Source organism: Spodoptera frugiperda, chromosome 23 (assembly GCF_023101765.2).
Source record: "Spodoptera frugiperda isolate SF20-4 chromosome 23, AGI-APGP_CSIRO_Sfru_2.0, whole genome shotgun sequence".
Lineage (NCBI taxonomy): Eukaryota > Metazoa > Arthropoda > Insecta > Lepidoptera > Noctuidae > Spodoptera > Spodoptera frugiperda.
The window spans coordinates 12,029,525-12,045,653 of NC_064234.1; the positions used below are offsets into that span (position 1 = coordinate 12,029,525).

The window sequence follows — 16,129 nt, forward strand, 5'->3', positions numbered from 1 at the left end:
GAATGTTTTCTATGAAAATATTAACAACATTATCATCGTACCAACAGTATTTTAATAAGTTTAATATTAAGTGTCTCGCCATTTCCTTCGTATATTAGATATTGCCTTCACACTAAGCTGCGAGCTGGGTGCGCCATAAATTCTGCAGTTTCTATTCAAATAAGTGTCTCGCACGGCGTTAAAGGCACATTCTTCACTCGTGTTATAGCACGACGCATGTGTGATAGCTCGTGCCACGTCATTACCACGTTAAGTGCCAATACTCTGCTGTCAGCTCCATAAATATTGAATGAGTTGGTTTTTATGATCATTGTGGCAATCGCATCAAAATCCCGGATAAGATCCGGGATTTTGATGCGATTGTTGTGCGCTAGTTTAAATACGATGGTAACTTCATCTATCGATGCTGAGCTAAGACATGGTCTTCCAAGAGTTTCATTCTTTTCATTATGCTTCCATAAATCATTGATTTTATCTAAAAATACTTTCTTCTAAGCCTATATATTTTTTATAAATTAAGTTATAATTACATAATGGCTCCCGGTATGTTGAAGCCGTCTATGTGCAGTTGCCATTAACGTAAAAATCCTATAAACCCTTAAATGGTTAGAACACAGTCTGTAATAAATCGGCTACCATTTGAGTGGCTCACGTGCTGCGGGCCGATAGCGCGCGATATTTTATTTATTTGTTCCCTACATGGCGCGCAATCTTACGCACAGCCTCCCCGAGCCGATTGATTGCAATCACCTTTTCTATTGCCGTGTTGAAGTTATAGAAAAGTACCTATATAAAACCTTTTAAACACGAAATTCAGTTTTTAGGTTTAGGTTAATGGTAAAAGGAAGTTTTGAGAAAGCAGTCTTATATCTTAATTTCAATTCTTATAATATCTAAGTAAATATACTAAATGACTACGTATTTATAATATAAAGGGTAACACAGGTATTCTTAAGTAAGTACTACCGAACCTGATGAATCATTGTCGGATATTACTTCGCATAGAATTGTGCAGCTACTGCAAGCTGCTGCGAAGATTATTCATACCACAAATGGATATGAATATTTCAATAACAATTTGAAATGTTTACGATATCGATGCAACGTTGTGCCCGAGCCAATGGGTCGTGGTTATATTACTGCGCGGGCCTGTCTCAACAACAATACTTTGATGAATTCTATCGTTTGCGCATTCAGTTGTTATTTTGAGAAAACAGCTGTGTTTGCCTGTCTGGTTTGCATAGTATAAATACTATTTAACTTATCGTAAGATAGTAGTAGATAGAGTTAGTTTTGTATATTTTCTGCAGAAAACTGAAATGAGTTTTGGTACTAAAAAACAAAATACTGGTCAAATCTAACACTTTCTGCCCTGGACAAGGTGTTCACTTGGACCACTATCACATCTAGGTATCAACATATTTTATTTGGTTGTCTAAATGATTTAATTGACCTTTACAAAATTGTGCAACTATTTTTCATTTAAATTCATTGCTCTTGTACTCCACAATGGAAACCTTGTTCTAACAAGTTGTTATATCGCTGATGTACAGTCAGACTCACAAGTTCGTACACAAATTAAGCGAGATTTAAACAACATATCTATATCTAAACGAGTAAAGACATAAAACATAAATTAATAAATATTAAATTTAAAGTAGGCTTTAGATTAACTGATCTATCGATATCCATCGATGAGATTCGGCAGTTTACTGAATGGATACGTCACTAAAATTCCACTAAATAATCACAAATCTGAACAAAACATACAAAAGTCCCTTCTTTTGTGTTCTTCCAAAATACCAACTTTTCAAAGCACTCACGCCAACGTCCCTAACAGACTGTACTTCGGTCGAGCTCGAAGCTCGTGATCGTTGGATGTGTTCGTTTTTTAGCAACCAGTCCGACCGGGAGTTTATGGGTTTCATATTTCACCTCCGCGCAGCTAGGTGTAGCACTGCGCTAAAAACAGGTCGGATGGTACCGTACCAATGCATGCAGTTTTATACGTACCTATACATATAGGTATAATCAAAATATTAAACGGGAATTTATTATAGGCATTGTAACAATGGAAATCGCGTGAAAATCATCAAACGTTCATAATGATAACTAAAATTTATATTATGTATTTGTAAACAAAGGTACAGTAAACATAACATGGAATATTGCACCTCAAACCCATCGAATGAATACACACGGCAAAATACATATTTATGGGAAGACTGTCGTTAACCTCCGTAACCTCACATCAAGCGATCGTCAATAAGCACTCGATTGCAAGCATTACATTACAGCCAGCAAGCACTTCATTAGGAAACTAAATAGAGACATTATCAATCGAATTCGAATTGAGAAATCTTACACAAAATCTTGTTGTGCACTGAGCGAGCTAAGTTTGCCTATTTCTTAACTGCATAATGCATATTAGGCACAAGATATCGAATACGTACGTACGTAGAATAAATATAGTAAATAATGAGGAAACTGAAAAAAGTAAAATCCATTTCAATATATTTTCTTCCTTCCATGCTTACTACCTTGGATATCCCAAACTAATCGGAGTCGGCACAATATATCTTCCTTTTCCATTCTCCCCATAAGACGTCAACCTATCACAAAATGCTTTCTCTTTCATATAATTTATCATTGTTTACACAAAATATAATGAGATCAATTTCCAAATCCCCATGTCATGTAGTAGTAATAGATAGAACAATAGCGCACGCGCTCCATTTCTCCTCGACAATAATGTTGGTACAAAAACTGAGCGGTCTGGAACAACATTTCTATCTCTTTATACTGTCGATCTTTTGACATACTACGAGTAATGTTCACATGTTATATTCCAGTGTCTAACAGTTCGAGCTTTTTTTGTCAACCCGTACTTATTACTTATTGTCGTCAGATTTTCCAGTTATTAGTACTCATCTTGGCTTTTTTTTTTGTTCCACCAGTGCGGTGCGTGATTTCGGCGGATGCGCGTCCATAGTGACAGTGGAGGCTCGCGAGGGTACGTGGGGCGCAGTCCCACGGGGCTCCGGCATGCTGATAGAGTGGCCTGGCGACAATGCCGGCCTTAAAGCTGGCGACAGGTATGTTTAACATTATTTTTCCAAACAAACAGTTGACTAGATAAGCCCTGTCCACACAACACCATTGAACTTCAGGAAACAGGCGGACCGTCCATTCACGAAACACCAAAACTCCCATAAACTTTTACGACACAATCTCTGCACTCAACACTTTATAGTGTGCAATAACTACGCAAATGCGCATGCGCACAGCACATCTGCGTGCAAACGCAGAGGAGCACGGGTCAGCGGCCCACAATCACGAGCATCGCGATGCTATCTGTGCCCATAGATGGGCAACGATGGGCCTGGGACTGTGGGCAAACACTGTCCAAGTAATTTACATTAGTCCATGGAATTTCTTGCCATTTGTGACGGCCACACACCGCGCCCAATGACAACTCGGCTTGCAACATATCTTTCGCTTTATATCTTTATTTCGTTGCAGTATGTAAATCCCGCATCATCACATATTCCTAAATTAATAAAACTATTTCTGGTTAGGTATTATTGGTTTTGAATCTTGAATTGTTTTATACAATGCAATCTAACTACTTAGCTAATACTTATTTAGAAAAAAAAAACTTGGAAGACGCATGACGTCTATTTCTTTATGAAATTTTCTAAATATTGTCTGAAATCATAGTGTTAATCCAGCGTTAGAGATGTTGCGCCCGCGCCGCTGGTGACGTCGGACCATCAATACACGTCCGATTAGGATGCTGATAGATAAGTGCGCAGTGGGCATGCCGCCTCGGCTCGGAGCATTCTATCACTTATTAAACTCAAACTATAGGTAGGACAAAATATAGGTACTACTTGTGTACTTGCGACAGATCTTTGTGCAATTCCTTCATGACATAGGTTCTATGCATGCAAACAAGCACAATAAATACATAAAAAAATATTTTATGTTTAACGGTTTTCATGTGTAAAATCAGATTGATCTGTCAAACAAATAGGTCAAGCTATGTAAAAAAACTGGCTAGGCTTTGTATTTGTATGCCAGTAACGCGAACGAAGTTGTTACAAGTGTCGTATGTAGTCAAAGTTGCAGCAACAGTATTTCTATCTAGTTTCAGTTCTCAGCCAGCTAACGTGACTTTCAATCCTGGAAGTCCCGCGGAATAGATCCCGGGGCAGTAATAATAAATATTAATAGTATATGCGAATCGCTCTGACGTGACATATAAGGACTGGAACGATTAATTCTGCACGATTTATCGATACTAACGACCACTCTAGCGCATTTGTCAATCGAACATAATTCTCGAACATGCTTTAATAGATCTTATTAATGTTTCCCTTGTAAGATCTGTTGCAATGTTTTTATCACAATAATATTAAGTCGTTTCGTATCAAAAACAAATATTCAGGAATGTTGAGGTAGACGCATAAGTTAGTGCTTCTCAACGACTTGGTAGAGTTGATCCAAAATGACCGATACACTAGACGAAGTTGAATATTCACCATCATCTTAATTGTGTAAAACGGAGACGAAACGAAACGAGCCATAATATGAACTAACTGAATGAAATAATAGCTGAAAAAACTCAATACCATACATATTTAGATTAAGTTCAACATTCGGATAACTTCGTCCATGTCGCTCAGCCGCTAACTGCTCGAGCAGTCCGTGTACGGCCGCCTTTAGATGCTAGGCGTCTGTTGAAAGAATGTTATATTTGCTTTTAAATTTCCGCAGTTTGATACGCATCATACCTATTGGCTAGCCAATCAAACAGGATTTGATGATAACACTGGTGGTACCTCTCAGCTATATTATGTGCTGAAATTCAAACATCTTTTAACCACAATACTTAGATTTACTAAGTGAGGCCACTTAGTAAATCTAAGTGGTACAAAACATCTTATGACCAATTTATGAACATTTACGGTAGCTATAGCAAAAAATTCATCAGATTCAAAATACATGTAACCTACTTTAAAGATTACAGACTGAAGAAGCTTATCTAAACATTTTGCTCAACAGGCTGTTAGAAGTAAACGGCACATCAGTGATAGCGTGCCGCAACCAGGAGGAGCTGCAGCGCGCCACGAGTGCCGCCAACCCTGCGCGGCTCGTACTCTTGCGAAACACTACCCCTGCACAGGCGCCACAACCAGCTAACGGCTTTACACAGGTGAATATTTCAGATTAAATAGTCAATTATAGTAAACATATGTACCATGTACCATATCACCCATGTTTTTAGCATCACATCTGTTAAAGCGTTTACGCCAAGGAATATCTTTGGAACCAATCCAGCCGTATTTCTGTAATCTGCCATCAGTACTGCCTGTCGCGTCAAAGTAATGAATTATTTCCAGAACGAAGCTGCGTCATTACGAGCAGAGTTGGGAGCCCTGAGGTCGGCAGCAGACGACGCTGAGAAGGCGAAGGAAGGCCTGCGCGCCGACAACACCAGGCTCACACACCGCATCTCCTACCTCGAGGAACAGGTCGCCGAGCTCCTCAGCAGACATACACAGGTATATCATTCATTAGTAGCACTACCTTTACCTATGTTAATCGAATTTCGATTATAGCTTCTTCCTATTTCTGTAATATGATGGTGAAAATATACCTATTAAATTTCAAACAAACATTATTTCCTGTTTCAGCTACATTCAACAAGCAGCAATGACAGCTGCATCACAGTGAACAAGACGAAGAAGAATGTCACCAATATCAACATCACGACGGATCCTCACCCCAAGCCGAGTCCCAAGTCTGAAGTGCAGGTGTTCCAGAAAGGTCCCGACATTACTGCCATTGTTGCCAAACTACCCGGCCTCGATGGCGCCGAGAGTAACCTGCCCATGATAAGACCGAGGTCTAATGCTTCAGGAGCATCTTCCCGCGCTGCTATATCACCCCGCGCGTCTCCGCCGCTGAACCATAGGTCTCACAGCTCACACAGTCTCGAACACAAAGCCGAACGAATGCGTCACTCTCTTTCCCACCACTGTATACATGGTGCGGTCGACTATAGCGCTGAAACCGACGCAGCGATCCGCATGATCGAGAGGAACCAGAGGCACATAGAGAAACAACGAATGAAGAACGAGAGACTGAGCAGGTCCAAGTGTGAGGACTACTTCAGGTCAGACAGCGACCTGGATATACGGGACACGCACTCCAGCGCCAGCGTGGACCCCAGACACTACGAGATAAAGAAAGCAGCAGACAGAATAGAGGAAAGTATCAAAAAAACCAACTGGGCTGAGAGGAAAACTCTTTCAATTATTGAACAACTGAAGCGATCACAACGGCTTCGGAAAATGAAGAAGAACGACAGCTCAGAGGACATTCAGCTGGAATCTGAAAGACACTACATGTATCACAGAATAGACGGCAAGGTCTTAGAGAACGCTCACAAATCCAGTAGACGGACTTCCAAGCTACACTCGCGCAGTGCCAAGTCTTCCGAGTTTGAATCTGAGTCAGACTTTCCTAACGGCGACATGTACAGCAGCTCGCCGCGGATAGACTACGGCTCCGAGACGTGCTCCAGGATGAGTCATTACAAAAAGAATGATGATAGAAAAGACAGTGATGTGAAGTCACGACCGACGCCGCCGCGGAAGCCTCTAAGGTTATCTCTTCACAAAGCTAGAAGTGCGCACTCTTTGATAAACGGTAGTGAGTCTGAGACTCCCAGCAGACCGGCTTCAGAGGCAAAGCATACAGACACCGAGTGCAATAAGAGGCCAGTGAAGAGGACGCACGCGGCCGACAAGTGGGCGCGGGAGAGGATCCGCGACGCCGGCCGCGCCACGCCGCGACCCACGAGGAAACACCTCAACGGGCTGAGCGCGTGCGAGGCGCCCGCCGCAGATGACCTCTACCCAGAAAACACACACATGCCTGTTAGGATAAATGGGATGGGGGCCAAGTGGTGTTAGTAGTTCCCTCGGGAGTAGGGCAAACATGGTAATAAATGGCATAACGAGGCTGCAACAAAACTAATGTATTAAAATTCATGGAAATTGTGTAGATTGCTAATTTCAAAATTATATAAATTGCTACCAGTTATGCTTACAAATATACATTGGTTCACCTGCACAATGTTGCCACAAATTAAACCAATTCATTACAACTATCTGTACAGAAGACTAAGGACATAGAGAACGATGTAAATACACGTATGTAAGCACCCACCGCGCAATACTCACCTAATGTAACGTATTTATTAAGATACTTTAAGATATGTGTAAATGACAATAAACATTATTATTATTCCTCCATTTTGATATAACCTCATTTGTATAACCTTATCTTTACATAATCACTTTACATTCCCGAAATTATTATACATAATATAAATAATACCCGTTTACCTACCTCCTTAAGGCAGTTGTCCCACCGGCAACGATGAACGAGTAACGAGTAGAGCTAGAACTAGAAACGAGTTAAGCGAGACGTGGCGAGCGAGTGTGTAGTTCTGATATTTGTGTAGCTCGGCTATAAGCGAGTGTGCGAGTGAGGCGGGCGATTACTCGCACTACGATACGCACTGTAGAGAAATGACCACTGGTTGCTCGCTCGGCGTTTGTTTTAATCGCTTGGCGAGTGTCGCCGAGCGAGTGTTATCTTTCATAGCTCTTGTCAACTTGACAAACTAGTGAAGCGAGCACTCGCCGGCAGTGTGAACAGTCAGCGATCAACTATTTGTATATGCATCTCTTTTGTTTACACGGAAAGTATATCTATTGTACGTTTCTTGAGCGAGAAAATAGCCGATAGTTAGTCGTTCACTCGCCGTTGGTGGGACAACTGCCTAATAATTGTCTGTTGATATGTTTTTTCAGGATATTGAATGAAAAAGCAATCCCTCCTGATTTAGGTAATTTAGGTGTTTAATGGATATTCCGAAATAAAACAATATTCGTCATAATAAAATCATTTTAATTATTAATACTAGCAACAAAAACAAATGACATATTATGTACACCAAATTAATATCGTATAAACATTTATCATAACTACCCAAAACCTGGGGACATCATCTACTCTTAGTGTGATGTTGTTTTACAGGAGCTCGGTGCGTTCGTTAGCTCCATCACTAAATATTACAATAACAAGCCGAGATTTACATCAAACAACACCGTTCACTAACAGTAGAGTATGGCCCCAGCTTAAGTCGATATAAATACTCAACTTTGGTTGAGTATGACGCTTGTTTCTACTCTAAAAGTAGGCATTTTATATCATTTTCAAAAAGATGCACATCGTCATCCCAGACCCGGCAGTCATGCTACTATACAAGCAAAACTAATTCTGAAAGCCAGTAGAATGACTTGTCAAACATATAGATCAGCTTAAACATTCCTAATAAAATGTATGAAACAGAATATAACAAGCACCTTAGGTATAAGTATTACATGGAAGCTAACTATTATTAAATCTGTAATGCAGAATATATATGAACGTCCATTACAATACAACATGTTATGGCAAATAATTAACCATTATTTATATCGAGACACATATTTCGTTTTAACTTTATAATATTCTACTTCATTTTGCTTTATTATTGTAAGTCAACTAATTAGATACAGGATAGAATTAAAATCAACGTAATATATTTGTTTCAAGCGCTGTGACTACTATAATCTCGGAACGAGAATATATAGACGACACAGCACGCTTGAAACATAACTCATGTACTACACCCTTATAAAAGCACAGTACGAATACAACTGAGAGTGTACAACACAGAGCGGTATATCCGACCAAAGTTAAAGTATTTATTATGACACAATATTATGCGCTGCCTCTTCAACTGGCTACTCAAATAGGCCCTACACTGACTAGATCCCATGGTAAGCCTCCGACATGAATAAGACCATACATCAAGTGTGTACTGTATCATTGATAAAATATTCTGATAATTCTTTCTCTTAACGAATTGAGATTGAATAACGACAATATTGTACAGATTCAGTAACGCACTTGTCTATAGAGTTCATCACCACGTACTAAACAATTCCTCGTGTATCAGTACGAACCCGATACATTAATGGATCTTTATAGCATATTAAATAATAAACACGTAACAAATGTGACCTCACAATTGTGTTCCTACTAACACCATTTGAACGGCAGCGCATCGACAGTCTTAATAGTAATCCACTAATCTACAATAACTGCAGTACTCGCCAAATATAGGCGTAGAAAAATTGTTTATAAATTCTATACTTATTGTGCACGGCTGAAACTAAGCATCGAAGGAACCAAGCTAATTAATATGCAGTGTACAAAACGCATTCTTATTTCTAAAATATAAGTATAAGTACACTGGAATATGTCATATTTGCTCACTTATTCAATAAAGGATACTGTTGTCTCAAGCAAAAATCGTCTGATTTCTGCAGGGATCTTACTAAAACTCCGAGATTATGAAGCTACAAGTAACAACATTGGTTACAATACGACTCGTGCTCGTCTCGGCTGCTAGTCTCGGCCGCGAACAACAAAATGGCGGCTCATTTGGAAACCGAAGCGTCCGACATAACATCCAGATCTATGGAAATGGCCGAACTTAGCCTACATAAACAATATTTACAATTTAAATGTTACGCTCTCAAAGAGATCTTAGATCATTTCCTAACAGTTTATGATGGTAAATACAATGTTATACAATGATAATATTTTTGTGTATAACTCAGGATCATTCTTGAGATTAAACTTGCAGTCAGCTAATTTTAACAATAGTTTGTTTATTTACGATCCTATAACGGTAACGACTTTAGATAGAAGATTACTGAGCTACAGTAAATACAGTACATCATTAAGTTTCATAGTGCATCGTTGACAAGATTGTAGTAGTGATATTAGTATACCTAACTACACAGTCCATGATCTCTGCATATTTCATTATAACTGGCGTTTCCCAAATATTATGCATCAGATGAATACCAGTAGCCAATCATCAAATTTAATTCACATAAATATAGGTACCTACGGAGTATGCATGTATTGTAAAAGCTATTAAGTTTAACCTCTCGTATGCCGTATATAAGACAACAATAGAAAACACATTGTGTCTCGCGTGGATCCACGTTCCAAACATACGAAGGTTTAAGTTGAGAAAAAAACGATTATAGTACTTTTAAAATTAAGTGAGTTTGATTAATGTGTCATATACTAAACCAATAGTCCAATATATTCGTGTAAGTCAACGTCATTCCTTTTCCGAGTTACATTATGGGAAACTAACAACAGGTTGACATTGACCAGAAACAGTCTAATCTTAATATGTAATTCCAAAAACTCTACAGAGTATGAATAAAACTCGAGTATCAACCACTAAGTACTCTGGCAGTCATTTTAAGATTTGTAAGCTTGATGATAGGAGCTCTATAAACTCTAAAACACAGATAAATATAAACATTCTCACAAAACAAATATATATCGTACCTAGGGCGATAGGGCTCCTGTGTCAGCCAGCCAGCGCGTGTGACTGACGCCATGTTTGGAGGCGTTGACGGAGACATCAGATGACGTGATGGATCCAGTACTTAAAACTCGAAGCAGCGGCCCAGGTTGACATACTTCTTGAGCGCGTAGGGCAGCGGCAGCTCCTTGACGCCGCGCTTCATCAGTATAGAGAGACGCACGCGGCGCGCGTCCGCGCCCGCGCGCCGCGGCCGCATGTCGTCGTACTCGCTGCGGTCGTGGTCGTAGTCGTGGTCGTGCTCGGGCCCGTGCCGGTCGCAGCGCTCGCTCACGTGCTCGTGCTCCTCCGGCTCGTCGTGCTCGTCCTGCTCGCGCTCGGGCGCGCGGCGCTTGCAGCGGCTGTGCTCGCCCGACGTCGTGGACGAGCTGGCCGAGTACTCGGGCGACGTGGATGACTGCGCGCAGTGGCCGCGCTTCTGGATTCGGCGACGACCTGAATGTCGCAACAGTAGACATATGAGCACTTACCAAAACAGTATTAAACAGCGTGATTTTACATGATTGTTCTCCCAAGGCTAAATTATTCGATTTTGGTAGCACAATCGATTGTATTTTTTTTTTGTGGAATCGTAAGACTGCAGTCTTAGAGGAAATTCCTGTACAAATTTGCAAACCCTTTATACTCCATGCTCCTATTATATTGTCCTATTTAATATTGTCTATTATATGGTGTACACAAAAATATAAATAAATATACAGGCATAACCTACCTCCGATTAGATTCTCGTCGTACTCGAGTTCGAGCTCATCACAAATAATCTCGGGCTGCATGGCGTCCCCGTCCGACTCGTCCATGGACTCGGACTTGGCAGGGGAGGAGCTGCTGGATGTGGTGGTCCCCTCCCCGATGCCGCTGTCCAGCTTTTTCCTCTTCTGTTCTTGAGAAGTGTCCTCCTCACTAGAGGACTCTTGTTTCTGCTCCGTACCCTGACGTTCCCATTCTACATAACGCGACGTGCTGGGAGCTTCTTTGCCTAGATATATTTCCACCTCTGCTGGTACTTTAAGTGGATCTGATTTAGCACTATCCGAGTCTGTCTTGGACGACTCGGAAGTGCTAGGCGAGTCCTGCCTGAAGGCATTAGTGACAGGACGACGCTCGTCCTGGAACTCGAAGGTGAGCAGGCCGCGGCACGAGCGCACCGGCTTGGGCTCCGGCAGGTACTCGGGCAGGATGGTGTCGTTGTACACGTCGGGGTTGGCCGCCACCGCCGCGCGCGCCGCCGCGCGCTCCAGACGGATGTGGCGCTCGGCGCGCGCCGGCCGCTCCACGCGCAGCGAGCGCACGGGCCGCGGCCGGGGCCGGGGCCGCGGGGGGCTGTCGTCGCCATCGCCACCGCCACCGCCAGCGCCACCGCCGCCGCCACCGCCGTTCCCACCGCCGCCGCCACCGCCGCCGTCGCCGCTACCGCCCCCGCCTCCTCCGCCTCCGTTCCCGCCACCGTCACCACCGTCGCCGTTGTCGTCACCGTCGCCTTCCTCTTCGGATTCAAAAGGCGAATCGAGAGAATCGAACCGCAATGCGCCTGCGACACGATTCTGGCCCATACTAAGAACGAGGCTCAAGAGTGCATTCATTTCATTGGCGCCGCTGACGTCATCCAGATCGTGCAATGCATTGAGGCCTTCTATAAAAATAAAAAGTAATGAAACTTAAAAGGTTCACATAAATAATGGTATCGCTTTGCAACGCATGCGAGTAAAGTTTGCGTGTAAGTAGTATTGGAATGTAGCAGGACGTACCGACGTCGCTGTCGTCCTCGATGGGGATGCAGATGCGGCGCGGACAGGAGCTGGCGGGCTGCGGGCGGCGCGGCGGCGGCTCGCGCAGGTGCGGGTGGCGCGCCAGCAGCGCCGCGCGCATGCCGCCGCGCACCACGGCGCGCGCCAGCACCTGCAGCCGCGCCGGGCACTGCTCGTCTGTCCACAGAACCATTCCACTCATACCGGCTCTCACTACCGCAGCTACCTCGATAATATTACTACCCAAGCAGCACACAAGCGTTGGTATCATCCATAAAACAGCCTATTTAAAACTTATAATTCTTTAAGAGACTTACAGCTACCTCGATAAGCTCAATCTTTATAAAGACTGTATTATGCCTATGTTAATATCTTACCCGGCCTGATGAGCTCTAATGCCTCCTCTTTCGTAGGTATCCTGAGAGTGGCGAAGGACACGTTGAGCAGGTTCCGGGAGACCCAGTGGTCGACCGTGACGCGCTTCATTTGTACAAGGTTGTCATTCAGCGGCATCACCAGAACTCCGCCCACCTTCACACAAATACCAGACAATTCATTTATGTTCATAAAAACAGTTAATGTGTCTCGTCATTCACCGTTAAAGTTTTCAATTTATAAAGAAAGGAGGAATGTATGAATTATCCAAAGGAGTTAGTAATTCTACCATACAGAATACAAATTCCATTAAACTAAAATTTTGTTTATGTATAAAAACATACCCATCACTTGTTTCACGAAATATAATATGAAAACATTCTTACAAAACCCACATCGTACAAGGAGACGCCCGTTGCTTGATAGCCCTCAGAGCATACACCCGCAGTAACCTTAACTAAACTGCAGAAAGAGCAGATTAAATCAATCTAATAACAGCTTGATCTGTAACATCCTTTTGTATTACTCAATCAGTTATTTATAACAAACCGACGAAATCCTGTGCAACTTATAAATAAAGAAAACACATTATATAATATCAATTTGGGGCTATTATACAGCCCCATGAATGGTCTACCTTGATAAGTTGTTTAAAGTAGTTTTGATACTCCTCGGGGCACCCCGCTCCGCAGTACAAACGATCGTACGGCGCTTGTAGTGGGGCGATGCACAAGCCATTACCTAAACAAGAACACAGCCATTACTTTCTTACCCTTGCAGACTGAAAGGATTGATGTTAAAACTAATTTGAATCTGTACTTACCACAATAAAACCTAGGTTCGCAGAAGTCGAACTCATCTAAAGTAGGGGAGTTCTCGATAAACTGTCCCAGTTTTTTGATGGCGTACTCCATGACATACGGATGGACTTCGATTCCGTGGTTAACGCCACTAGAGCCGATGAGCAGCCCCACCAGGGTGCTGAAGTAACCAGTGCCGGAACCAATATTCAGGAACGAAAGCCCCGGCTTTAGCTCAAGTCCTTCTAACACCTCACTGGAAAGTTAAGGATATAGAAATATTACTATCTTGTGGGTAGGCCGGTCGCAGGTGCAAATGTCGAATTAAGTAAGTAGCACATCAATCTTCAGGAAACTATAATATGATTGGCTTTTTCTGATTTCTAATTTAACGATAACAATAAGTGTATGGCAACTACCACTACTACTTGCATTAGGGTGCTTTTGATTGGTACGAGAGATGTGCTATTTAGCTATGCTATAAAGATGTAATAGCTAAGGTGTGAAACTATAATGTATCGATAGCAGGGAAGCCATCCATAGCACACATCTTTCCCTATAAAAATATAGTTTAGCTGAGGCCGTTTTCAGTGCTAACTGATTAACTGATTGGCGAAGCCAAACTTAACCACAGCAACATACGACAAAACAATAAAAATATTACTAACCCATGAATGTTTATTAACCTCTTTGGGATGTGAAATTACAAAAAAATATTACATAATATGTACCAACAATGTAAGAAATGACAAGTACAGATAAGGTAAGAAAAGAAAATACTAAGAAAAATGCTTGCAAACAAAATAAATAATTAAATGAATCAAGTATTAAATTTGGTATGAACAGCTCCATGTTCCTTGACCACAAAAAATCTGTAATGTTGTCGGTTGTCTAGAACTGTTACGGACATGCAGCTTGGCTTTTGCAATGCCATATATTTTGTAAAGTGTTCAAATTAGCTTAAAGAGAAATATGCACTTTTTGGCTTACTGGGCCAATTTTGTTAATTTTTCGTATATTGTCAGCTAAGATGAGAACAAATGTGTTTTAAAATAAGTCATAAAAACATATTTCCTTAGCAGTACATTTCATTTTGCAAGTCGCTTTGCATGTAGTGTGGCTAAACATGATATTTAGTTGTATATATATTCTACGATGTAAACCTGCTATGCTGCTATATATTAATAGTGACAATACAAAAGAGTATGCATGTAGATCAGATGGATAAGCACAACCTAGATAAATATAGTATTTGCATAAACCTGGCAACACAAACTAGTGACATATATTTATATAAACATATTTAGTTCTATTAGGTATAACTTAACTATATATACTTATAAAATCAGTTTCATTTCTAGCAGCCTACCGATACAATATATTTTCTTAACTGTTTAATGTACACCATGTATAAAAAGAAAGGATCAATAATTTCACCAAGACTTTCAATTATTATAAATTATATTGATGACCATGACATAAGATCAGATACAAATAACCACACCATAGAAGAAACAATCTGTGATGTTATACCTATTAGCAATATTGATAAAGTGGATGGAATTGTTTTGAGAAAGGTCAAACCAAGCAACTATATTTACACATAAAAAAAAATACAATAAGATAGTATCATAGAAACAAAATATGTCTTGTAAAATATATCAGTACTTATCTAATGTGTAAATGTATAGTAATATTATCTGTTACTGCTATATATATAAAGATAACTCTATATAACCTAAGTTATACAATATATATATACAACAGTTGTACATCATACAGCTCATTCTCTTATTGTACCTGTAATATGCAATGCATATTGTGTCTATTACATTGATACATATTGTAATAATATGTATACTTGTATAGTGAAATGGGTTTCTAAGAAAGCTTTTACATAAATATGGGTTTATGATCTTGTCCTGTCCTACTGAATGCTATACATACTCACTCAACATTGCTGCAACACAAGACTTATCAACATTTTGACCCATTTTACCGTAGAAAGCTTTGAAGGCTACAGTGAAATCGTAAGTCATCAGTAAAATTGAGGATTGTATTTTTACTTTTCCTACATCGCTGGAGCCACCTACCTGTAAATACACGGCGCTGACATATGGAGTGGCCCATTCCGCCAGGCTAGGTCTTTATACGCCTGATCCCTAGCCTCAGGCGTCATGTAGTCGGCCCGGTCGAGCGAACGAAACACCCGCTCCACGGATCGTGTGCGGATGTAGTTGCTGCCCATCAAGTTGTCAATCAGCTCATTATTATCGCGCCCTGAGCTCACTGCACCACCCATCTTGTTTGTTTTGCTGCACTATCTTCAACTCTCCCTCCACACACCGCCTCAGCTGATTGGAATTGTGACGTCACAATTGTTTTTCAACATATTTTGGGACCAGCCTTTTCAATCAGTGATTTTAATAAACCACAATTTAACACAAAACAATCCGTAATCTTAATTCCATAAACACATGCAAAATGGTATCAATCATAAAATGTTTCACACAATAATCAGTTCACACAGGCGAAATCTTGACATTTGTTTTCCTTGTACAAATTTATCGACTTTACTACGAACAGACAAAGAACAGCCAATAGAAAAGCTCGAACGACGTACCATAAATGTTAAAGAAAACATAGATAAGACTTGTTTATAAACAAATGAA

At 41.0% G+C, this 16,129-nt stretch overlaps 2 protein-coding genes across 2 annotated transcripts in view; one reads left to right on the forward strand and one right to left on the reverse strand.

Annotated features, from left to right (window-relative positions):
- The window catches only part of LOC118267031 (uncharacterized), a 64,910-nt gene extending 57,585 nt beyond the window's left edge, over positions 1-7,325 (forward strand). The window contains exons 8-11 of the mRNA XM_035580768.2: positions 2,958-3,095; positions 5,068-5,218; positions 5,406-5,567; positions 5,700-7,325. Of these exons, the coding sequence (XP_035436661.2) occupies positions 2,958-3,095; positions 5,068-5,218; positions 5,406-5,567; positions 5,700-6,983 (1,735 nt within the window). The 3' untranslated portion in view covers positions 6,984-7,325. The remainder of the gene's footprint in view (positions 1-2,957; positions 3,096-5,067; positions 5,219-5,405; positions 5,568-5,699) is intronic.
- Positions 7,326-10,155: 2,830 nt separating this feature from the next.
- LOC118267032 (uncharacterized) lies at positions 10,156-16,062 on the reverse strand. The gene is made up of 7 exons (XM_035580769.2): positions 15,551-16,062; positions 13,481-13,713; positions 13,295-13,398; positions 12,660-12,813; positions 12,283-12,459; positions 11,250-12,167; positions 10,156-10,972 (listed from the first exon to the last, which is right to left on the reverse strand). Exons 1-7 carry the CDS (start codon positions 15,757-15,759, stop codon positions 10,602-10,604), a joined length of 2,166 nt encoding a protein of 721 aa, XP_035436662.1. The 5' UTR covers positions 15,760-16,062; the 3' UTR covers positions 10,156-10,601.
- Positions 16,063-16,129: the final 67 nt, after the last annotated feature.